The 10,572-nt window shown below is 47.2% G+C and overlaps 2 protein-coding genes across 2 annotated transcripts; one reads left to right on the plus strand and one right to left on the minus strand.

The window, feature by feature from the left end:
• Positions 1-2,741: 2,741 nt before the first annotated feature.
• Positions 2,742-3,959, plus strand: PHALS_06826 (26s protease regulatory subunit 6b; the record flags this gene model as incomplete). The annotated part of the gene is made up of 1 exon (XM_024720181.1): positions 2,742-3,959. The coding sequence occupies one exon, from the start codon at positions 2,742-2,744 to the stop codon at positions 3,957-3,959; it is 1,218 nt and encodes a 405-aa protein (XP_024585405.1).
• A 79-nt stretch (positions 3,960-4,038) lies between these two features.
• On the minus strand, positions 4,039-4,965 carry PHALS_06827 (TB2/DP1/HVA22-related protein; the record flags this gene model as incomplete). The annotated part of the gene is made up of 7 exons (XM_024720182.1): positions 4,039-4,119; positions 4,178-4,289; positions 4,361-4,464; positions 4,528-4,591; positions 4,643-4,699; positions 4,759-4,860; positions 4,934-4,965. The coding sequence occupies 7 exons, from the start codon at positions 4,963-4,965 to the stop codon at positions 4,039-4,041; spliced, it is 552 nt and encodes a 183-aa protein (XP_024585406.1).
• Between the last annotated feature and the right edge of the window lie 5,607 nt (positions 4,966-10,572).

Consider the following 10,572-nt stretch of genomic DNA (forward strand, 5'->3'; position numbering starts at 1 on the left):
CTCGGGGAGAGGTTGGCTGCCATATCGGCAAGCAGAGAACGCAGCTCTTGGACAAAGTCCACCAATTACTTCTCACCCTGTCGAGCGGCAAGGAAACGCGAACGCATGCGATATGGCTGGCTAGGCGGCGAGAACACTCGTGATTGCTGCAGCTTCAGCTTTATCCAGGATGGAAACGCCGCTTCGACCGAAGTACCGCATGTCAGTGCCCGTTCTTGCGCTCACCGAGCTTAGAGATAGCTTGCGCCACGCACTGTATTTCCATCGGGAGCATGGCGGACGCCATGGCCGTCTCGACTTCTCTCACTCAGAGCAGGAGATTCTCTTCATTCTTGCCCTAGAAGGTCTTTACACTCATCATGAGCAGCCTGGCTCGGAGGGGTCATTAATCGTCGACGGTGGCGTCAAAAACGCAGTCGACGCCGACATCTTCTGCTGTAGGTGCTCTATCAGAGTATTTTCATAGCTTGAATACCCCTTTAGGTACGGGCTGATCGCTTCAGGTCATTGCGAAGCGAGGTGTTGCACGCCATCAGGGTTAGGCAAAGACATTAGTTTTTCAAGCCGTACTGCATGCCTTGGGGCAAATAAAAGAACGGCTCCATGCTTTCAGAATGTCAGTCATAATGACTTAATGTAAATTGACTACAAGTGCTACCAAGTGCGGCGAGGCCGCCGTAGCTCTTTCGCTTAGAATATGCTTGGTTAAGGTCGGCGACCTTCGTTATATACTTAGAGCCAGTACGAGTGTAGCGGATCGCAATCCTCTTACTACAAGAGAAATAACAATCTTAATCCAAGGCTAATCGATTCTTCCGTTCAAATCGTAAACGGCAAAGCCGCATATACCGAAAACTATAGGTTTTTTATAATTAAATAGTAAAACTTAACTAAATGTAGACTTCTTGTTTAAGCGAAGTCACATGATACCCTTCATACCAGGGCACGTGAAACCCCATTACATGTGCATCGACGTTGACCATATCATTTCCTTTTTGTATGTCATCGTTCGCTCTTGGGATGGAGCCCGTACCTTTGTTCCACTAGTCCAAAAGTGATGGAGTACGTACGCCACAAATATTTTGTGCTACCGCAGATCAAACATCGGTAGGTATTCTGAAGTTGCACAAGAACAAACTGGTTCCTCTACTGCAGCTTGTATATGTTTCTCTTTCTTCTTAGCATAAATAAGAGTCACTGCCTCTGGCGTGCTATAGAGCCTTACCTTCTAGTACCCACTGCATTCAGTGCGATACTCATAGTTTTCTCAAAAGTGGCAGGATGGATGATGGAAGTCTCTGCGCGTACCACACCCTTTCGAAAACAATCAACAAAGATGGTAATTGTCTTTTTCGTCAAAGAAGGAGATTGCGACAATAAAAGATGTTGACTCTTGGATATAATCTGTTAGTTATCGCCTTCCTTGGCGGATAGCCAGAAACTTTGAACGCGACCTATACGCTTGGTTATGCGGTGCACACCCTCGCGGCATCTGTCGCATTAAATCTTCCCGTGTTGAGAACCCCCTTTTCCACGGTGTACTGCCATTCTCACGCGCAAATCTCCAAATTAAAGACCACAAGCGCGACGCGCTGTTAAGCTACTTGTATTGCGGCTGATTTTGGTCATCTCAAACAATTTATCGTAAGAGAGATATTATGAGGCCGCTTATGCCGAGCCGACCCAGACTCTCGGCATAAGCGGCCTCATAATGTGTGTGATGTCATGCGTTTTCAGACTAGCAGTTGAAAGGATCCTTGAGGTCGGTCATAAACGTATATTTTTCTTTGCTTAGAGATGATTTCAGATGAGCAATTACAGATTTATCCTGGCCCTTCAACTGCCAATTTTCTGATCCTGTGAGGACCAGCTAAAATTTTGCTTCGGATGCATGTACTCGAACATCTCATGTTATATTCTCACAGAGAATACAGTCAATCGTGGAATTGGCAGCGAGTTTAAGGTGCAAAAAGGTGCAGTATGCTGTGCACTGAGATAGCTTCGACTCACGAAGTCCGCGTGACAAACGGATAAAGACTGGGCTCGTACGCTTCAACCAGGAGTGGAACCGAAAGCCTATAAAGTATATGAGTCTTAAAATTGACATATGATTCTATTTACAGTAGTATTAAATATATTTGCCTTACAACATTTCATTATGTACCTTTCTTTATTGACGTCCTGCGAAAGGGAGGGGTCTGTGGTACATTTGCGCTGCAAGCTTTGTTCTCTCCCTTCCGAAATCCTATCATCTCTGTAAATACCGATACTTCAGGTCTTACACATACCACAATATCAAAAAAGTGTAAATAGACTTTGTACAATTTTATACTTTGCTCCATTTTACAAAAGTGAAAAGTCAAATTCTTATCTCGTTTTTATGCTGTCTTTGACTATCTCAATTCGACTAGCTAGCTAACAGGAATCCACAGCATCATCTTGCCTATCACCCATCTCTTCTTTTTCAGTCCCTCCAAGTCAATGTGAGATCTCACGTCGGAATCCCTTCTCTCTATTATTTTCTTCTGTACTTCCTCACAGTGGCACCCCATACTTTCAAAAGTAGGACCCTCGTTTGCTTACTGGCACTAACGCAATCGCGGTGGTGTGGTGTTTCAATAAGACCGTGTAGCGTTTTCTGAGGCTTTAAAGCGCGTCACCTTTTGCAAGTAGAAAACAATTTTTGCACTATTAATACCGGTATTACACAATTAATTCCTCCACGTTGAAAGATCCACGATATGGAAGAAATTGGTCTCCCCTCCGTGGTGGAGGACGAGGAGCCACTGGTGCCTGTTGCCATCGAGACAAAGACAGATCTGTATGTTAAGTTCAAGTCTTTGGAGCGTCATCTGGAGTTTCTAGACATCCAAGAGGGCTATATCAAGGACGAGATGAAGAATCTCAAGCGCGAACTTATTCGTGCTAAGGAAGAAGTAAAGCGTATCCAGTCAGTGCCATTAGTAATTGGCCAATTTCTCGAAATGGTGGATGCCAATTATGGTATTGTGGGCTCCACAGCTGGTTCCAACTACTACGTGCGCATTCTAAGCACGCTGGACCGTGAGCGGCTCAAACCAAACTCGTCTGTAGCCCTCCACCGCCATTCACATGCTGTCGTGGATGTGCTTCCTCCCGAGTCGGACTCTAGCATTCAGATGATGCAAATGTCTGAGCGTCCCGATGTATCGTACTCGGATATTGGCGGTATGGACATACAAAAGCAGGAAGTGCGCGAAGCTGTGGAGCTGCCTCTGACCCACTTTGACCTGTACAAACAAATTGGTGTGGATCCACCACGTGGTGTGCTTATGTATGGACCTCCTGGAACGGGAAAAACGATGCTGGCCAAGGCTGTGGCTAATGCCACTACAGCCGCTTTCATTAGCGTCGTAGGATCTGAGTTTGTACAGAAATATTTGGGAGAAGGACCGCGCATGGTGCGAGATGTTTTTCGTCTCGCCAAAGAAAATTCGCCCGCTATTGTTTTCATCGATGAGGTGGATGCTATTGCTACTAAGCGTTTCGATGCACAGACAGGAGCCGATCGCGAGGTGCAACGCATCTTGCTGGAGCTACTTAACCAAATGGACGGGTTCGATCAGGCTACGAACGTCAAGGTTATCATGGCAACGAATCGAGCCGACACACTAGACCCAGCTCTGTTGCGTCCTGGCCGGTTGGATCGCAAAATTGAATTTCCGCTGCCTGATCGTCGGCAAAAGCGTTTGATCTACCAGGCGTGTACAGCTAAGATGAATCTCGGGGACGAAGTGGACTTAGAGGACTACGTGAATCGTCCCGAGAAGATTAGCTCGGCCGACATTGCATCCATCTGCCAGGAGGCAGGTTTACAGGCTGTGCGCAAGAACCGATACGTTGTATTGCCAAAAGACTTCGATAAGGGTTACAAAAGTGCCATCAAGCGAGCAGACACGACATTTGAATTCTATCACTAAGAACGATCGAACATTGAAAGAGGAGGTTTTAGTGAAAGTTAAATTTGTTGGCGGTAAATGGTTTCTTACTATCCTTAGTTCATTCTGTATGCAATAAGGCTTCAGTAATATCTTGTAAGCTCTTCAACGAGTTTGCTCTCTGCCTCGTATAGATTTCGTCCTACGATACGGAGCGTTACAGTACAAGCACGGCCACACATAGGCTAATTTGTACGTACTTGAACTTGCAATAGCTTGTCCTTTAAATTTTGCTCAAGTTTGAAAAGCTCTTCCACTGACGAGAGCTCGATGGAGCGGGCTAAAAGCCTGTTATTAAACCAATGGCCATGTCTGAACAACCAAAGCAATTGGTATTACCCTTAGGTCCTCGCAAAAAAAGAAGCTGCAAGCTAATTACGTACTGAATGACGAGTGATTCGATGACTGGGAGTACGTTTGTGTCGAGCTTGAGCTTGACAAGCTCAACGAACGGTCGAATGAAACCCTCCAAAAAAACATGCCTGAACTACAGAATCTCTCAGCGAGATTTTGCGTAGAAAATAAGCCAGAAATTTGAAACAAATGTTACATGTCTGTTTGGTGTTAACAACAGCCCCAGCAGGAGGCACTTGAGAAAGAAGTACAAGGGGAACCTAACAGCTAAATGTTAACTGGAAAAATGGATGAGATCAAGAATTAAATACCATGATATAAAAAATTCGATGTATTGCTGATATATTGCAGCCGCTGCCAGGACGATCCTTTGTTTTGAGTAGAGTGTAAGCAGTGCACATAGCTATAAGAGTAAATGATGACAGACCAAAATTCAAGCACAGCAGCGAGGGTGTCGATATCCAAGCCTTTTTCTTTCCGAGAAAGAATCTTAAGCGAGTCATAGACCCCTGAAATCACGCCTCCACATCTACAAAAAAGATTCAAATGTAGATGGATACATTTGTTTAGAATCGACAGCAAACATAGAGTGTGAGACTCACGTGAGGCATTCACTAAGCAGATAAAATGTCATATTGGCGGACGGTCGCAGAGTGTGCTGCACACAGCAATAATAGAGACAACGAATTGTCAAAAATAGATCGCTTCCAATCGCTGAGCATGTAACAATCAGCTGAGCCGATGGTTTTCGTATGGGATAAGATACGATTTTGGTTGGTGTATGGTCTAGGCCGTGCAGTAATAATTTATGCGGCAATCACCCGCGGTAAATATGATTTTCTTCAAGTGAACTTTGATCGCTCGAAAGGATTTGGACGGGGTTTTACGGGATTTCCAGATCAACGATAGTGATTTTTTCGTGCCGATGATGTGACTTACATGGCTATCAGTCATGTATTTTTCTTGGTTTTTCCTATTTGCATCAGATTGCAACACAACATTCGAAATACTAATGATCGTACTTGTGTTAAACGACCACTTTGCACAGTCAAAAGTTCCTCACTAAGCCTCGAATTGTGAGCTGTCTAACTATCACAAGCCAAAACGCTCACAGAACTGTATGAGGTTCCCTATACTACTGTACGATGCGTATGCACAAATCACACCTTTGTGCTCCTGGTTACCATAGTACAAGGACGATGGGTGCAACGGGGTTGCCGTACACTATGGACAGAGAAGGCTTTGAACATTTGTTTTTTTCTTGACGTAAACTTCATAAATATTGAAATATCAGACTTAGAGTATTCATAATCAGACCAAGTAAAATGTACCGTAATACGATTGTACAGTATTTAATGAATTACACAAGCTTTCAGAACTTGCCACTAAGATGTGATCACACTGGGTAATACTTAATTCGCCTTATTAAGCCACTGCGCAAAATTGATATGCGTATGAATTTGCAAGAGGATGATGCAGCGGGGCTGCCGTAGCTCTTTCGCTTAGAGGAAGTTAAACTAAGATCACCGATCCTCGTTCTATACTTGGAACCAGTACGAATGGTTGTGGTCACTCTTGGGTCCGCTTAATCCAAGAGTGACCACAACCTTAATTCAAGGAAAATAAATTCTCCCGTCAAAATGTTCGTTGGATTTCTTTGTTTTAGTTGCGGCAAAGCCGCCTGCGGCGCGGCTGCCGTAGCTCTTTGCTTAGAGGAAGATAAGCTAAGGTCGCCAATCTTACCTCCTACCCAGGAGCCAGACGAGTGTAGCGGATCGCAATCCGCTACATCCAAGTGCTTAAACCTTACCAAAGGCAAACGAACACTTCTGTTTAAAATCGAAATTGTATCTAATTGTTTTAGTTGCGGCAGAGCCGCCAATATTTAAAACCTTAGGTATTCCTGATTAATATAGTAATACCTAATTAATATAGCATCCCCTAAGTAATATAGTATTATGTTTACTTCCGGCAATCCTGCCACGTGGTGGCTTTTTGTTACCGTGTGACCGCACCACTGTGTGATTACGCCAACTTGTGTGATCTACACCGATGTACGGGCACACAATCATGAGCGACCCGCCCTTTCATAAAAGGGCACGTGTATCCCTGTTGCACTCTCCCATTAAAATCGTGAATATCCCCAATTCACATTTAACGGTCGCCTCATAAGAGGCGAGCGTGTCTGAGACACCTTAACGTTCTTTAAGAACAATTTTAAACATTATCTGCTCTATAAGCCCTGTGTCTCCGACGCGCAAGACACCCAGCCTAGCTGGTAGCGAGGGCGCCCGCGGGCGAAGCCCTTCATCTTCTGCACAGGGTGCAGTACGTCCGCGTCTTTACGGGAAGCACATCCCAAGCCCTCGGCAACTGAGCGCAACACAAGCGCACGCCCCAGGCGACAATTTTGGAGTCGAAGAGTTGGTGGAAGTCGACTACAAGTCGGACACTCCCTATCCGGCATGGAATGACAAGAAAGATTAAGTCACATCACGGCGCGATGTGAGTCCATCTCGAACCTTGCGGACACCATGTCCATTCCCTGACCTCTCGGCCTCCAGGGGAAATGGTATTATTACCAATCGTCTCGACGAGGCGCAGGAGCCGCAATTGGAGGCTGCTCACAGGGCGGCTCTCCTGCGCTCGTATCTACGTTCGGTCTTGAACTTCTGTGGAATACGGCTTCCTCTCGACGGATCCTGATAATGAAGCAAAGGACGCAATTAATCGATCGTCAGGCGGTTACGTAGTCGGGTCCCTGGCCACTACACAAGCTGAACTTGATCAGCGGAAAGCTCTACGAGCTCTCTATTTGACACCACAAAAGATCACAATGAATTAGTACCGCGCTTGACTTCAAGCTCAGATATAGTGCTACTGTTTTCGGAATGCGGGCTTTTCCTGTGGTGCTCGCCCCTGGCGAAACCGCTGCAGACGAGAATGAGCTGTTTGCGATGGGTGCAGCGGCACCGAAACCTTTCTTCGCTGTCTACCTTACAGCGAAGCCACAAGGACGTGGACGTGCGCGTTGAGCGCCATTTAAGTTTGCCAAACTCAAGGCCCAAAGCCGACCTCCTGCGTATTGTCGCCCGGCGACATATGGAACAATTTTTAACGCTCACGCGAGCTCTGTAGTTTCTCACACGGGTGTTTTACGATCACAGCAGCTCAGGGCCAAAGCTTGAGCTCTGCTCATGGCCCTCCGGTTTCCCGCGCTACTGCCGAGAAGCACGGTGCGCATGATGATGCGAAGCGTCATGATCCTTCCGATCATAAGCGTCCATGAAGTCTGGGCAGTCTTGCCGAAGTAGCACCTCAAACTCCCACAAATTCTCGGAGTTTGGGTATTTACACCACTTCACAAGATATTGGGCTAAACCCTCGTCAACGACGTCGACCCACAAGGCGTTTCACGCGGTAGTGGACGCCAAAATTCTCATCGAAAAGAGTCGGCGTCAGGCGATAACGATTTGGTCGATCGCCGTCCGCTGACTCGCGATGCTCTTCGAGCGTTAGAGGACAAAGTCCGTCGTCATCGGCACTCTGTCAAGCATCTCTCCGAGGTCGCTCACCGCTGTGTGGAAGCCCTTGAGAGCCTGACACTTTTGTGCACCGACTGCCTCGCGTTGAGGATTATCGTGCTCTGACGGAGCGACTCCTAGCAGTTGAGCAGGTGAATACGTCACTTCGTGTGACGGTGGGGCGCCTTGGGCCGTTGGAAATGGAAGTTGCTGCACACTGTACTCAGAATCAGTTGCTTGTTCAGCTTTTTTGTGGGCGAACGCCTTTGGGCGGCGCCCTGGCACCAACGCTTCCGCGTTCACTTGCATTGGATCCAGGTACGGCCTTAGCATACCCACATAAAACACCGGGGTGAGTGTGCATCCTTTTCGGAAGGGTTAGCGTGTACGCTATGCCTCGCTTGGCCACGTCTTTAAAAGGTCCAATACACCGTGAATGGAGCTTCATCTTAAAGATGCAGGAACAGAATATGTAGGAAGGTTTTTGGCATTTAGTAAAGCCAGTTCTACGACCTCAATGTTTTCAACATTTCCATTCCTCTTCCGTCTGCATATACCTTTTGCATGTCTTGGCTTTCAGCCATCGCATCGTGAACTCACCTAGTCTGGTAGACAGGGAGTCCTCGACTTCTTAAAGCACAGTGAGGGGGGTGACATCAGCTAGCCGTTCGACTATTCATCCTTCGCCAAGCCCCAAGCCATGGGATGGCGGCGTCAGCGGGACGCGAGGAACACCAAGCCCGTTCACGTAGAATGGCGTGTAGCCGGTTGATAAATTCAATGTAAAGTTTACTTTGAACAATTCAGAGTAAACTATACGAGTGGCAACATAGCGCTCAAGCGCCTCGGTGTCTCGGCGCAGACGCTGCAAAGACCGTCCTCAACGACGCCTTTCACGCGCTCAGTCAGACCGTCAATCTGCGGATGGTCCACTGTTGACATAGTCAACTTGGTGCCCAGCAACCTGAAGATTGTAGACCAAAAGTTCCCAGTGAAGCGTGGATCTCTATCAGAAACAATTGACTTCGGGAGTCCATGATGTCAAAAAACACGATCGACAAGCAGCGTCGCTGTACCCACACCGTCGATAGTGTCGAGCACTACCGCCAGATGAGTCATCGCTCAATCGGTACACAAAGACCACTACACCCGTATTGCCTGTCGAGTCCTTCGGCAGGCCAAACACAAATCCATACTCATGGACTGCCATCACCCGGAGGGTATCGGTAAATTGGCCAGCAGGCGCCGAATTCGGAGAGGATTTCACCTTCTGACACGTCTTACACGTGCACTCATATGTGCTCATCCACTTGTACAGCTTAGGCTACCAATAGTGGCAACTCACTGAGCTGTACGTTCTCTCACGAACACTAGGTTAGGTTTCGTGGGCCTCATAGAGAATACGGTACTTCAAACTTCATCGTGAGTAACCGCAATTCGTTGTGTATCCGTTGAATCGGAGCTATAATACAGCGATCCGTTACTCAACGAATACAGGGGTAACCATGCGCGCAAACGCGCCGACAATTTCTTGTCCGAGTTTCGAAACTCCTTGCTCCAAATACCCTGTAGCAGCGCTACACACATACTATCACCCGCGTATGCGGCGCGGAACAAATCCGTCACTGACGACATCACCGTCATGATATAAGCAAGCTGATAGTCCGGTCTGCGTGACATCGCATCAGTCAAAGCATTCTGCTTTTCTGGCTTAAACTTCACCTCGAAGCTATATTCTGCAAGGAATGAGAGTCAGCTGGCATCCTCTGCAAGAGGTGAGGCGACCGAGTCACTGTTTGTGCTCACAAAGACTTTGAGCCAAACAGGTGCACCCTTAAATTGACAATTGCATACTTCATCGCAAAACATTCCTTGTCGTGGACTGGGTAGATCCTCTCCGCAGCGTTAAGCATACAAGATCCGTACGCGATCACCCGATCTCGGCTCTCGGTGTCTGCATCCAGCAGTGTACAGCCGATGGAAAAGTTCTAAGCGTCACAAACGACACTTAAAGGACGATCGGGGTCTGACAACGCCAGTATTAGTGTATGAAGGAGGCTGTCCGATGGTCGGTGTTCCAACACCATTCCTTCTCCTTAAAGGAGATTAGACAATGGCTGTGCCATTTCCGCATGATTTGCGCAAGTCCTTTTGGTTCTTTGAAACCGGTCAGTCCACAGTGGTCTTGACCTTGGCGGGGTCCGATCGAAGGCTAGGCTTCCCGATAAAGCACCATAAAAGTGAATTTCTTCAGCGCTGAAGATGCACTTGTCTGCATTAGCATACAGCTTATTCGTGCGCATGCACTGATCTCGAATGGACGATGTGGCGTTCCTAATCTGTCCTCCTGATCCCCGCACGAAGATGCCGTCGAAGTATCTCTGTGCATTCGCCCGATGGGCCTACAATTGCGTCACAAGTCGATATATTGTGGTGCATTTGACAGCCCTTGGGGCATTACCAGCCACCCCCAGAGCATGCCGCTCAGAGTGCTCACCGCTTTCAGCGAGATATCATTTGCTTTCATAAGCAATTGGTGATGATCATCGACCAAGTCGAGTGCGCTGCACTTGGTACAGCCAACTATATTGTTCTGGAGAATATCCTTTCAATGAATCGGCGTATATGCCGGAGTGGTGGCAGCATTGAGCTTATTATAAGCGTGAACGATACGTCACTTGCCGTTCGGCTTCCGGACACAAAACGTGGGTGTCGAA

The sequence above is a fragment of the Plasmopara halstedii genome (assembly GCF_900000015.1).
Source record: "Plasmopara halstedii genome assembly, contig: Scaffold_3060, whole genome shotgun sequence".
Classification (NCBI taxonomy): Eukaryota; Oomycota; class Peronosporomycetes; order Peronosporales; family Peronosporaceae; genus Plasmopara; species Plasmopara halstedii.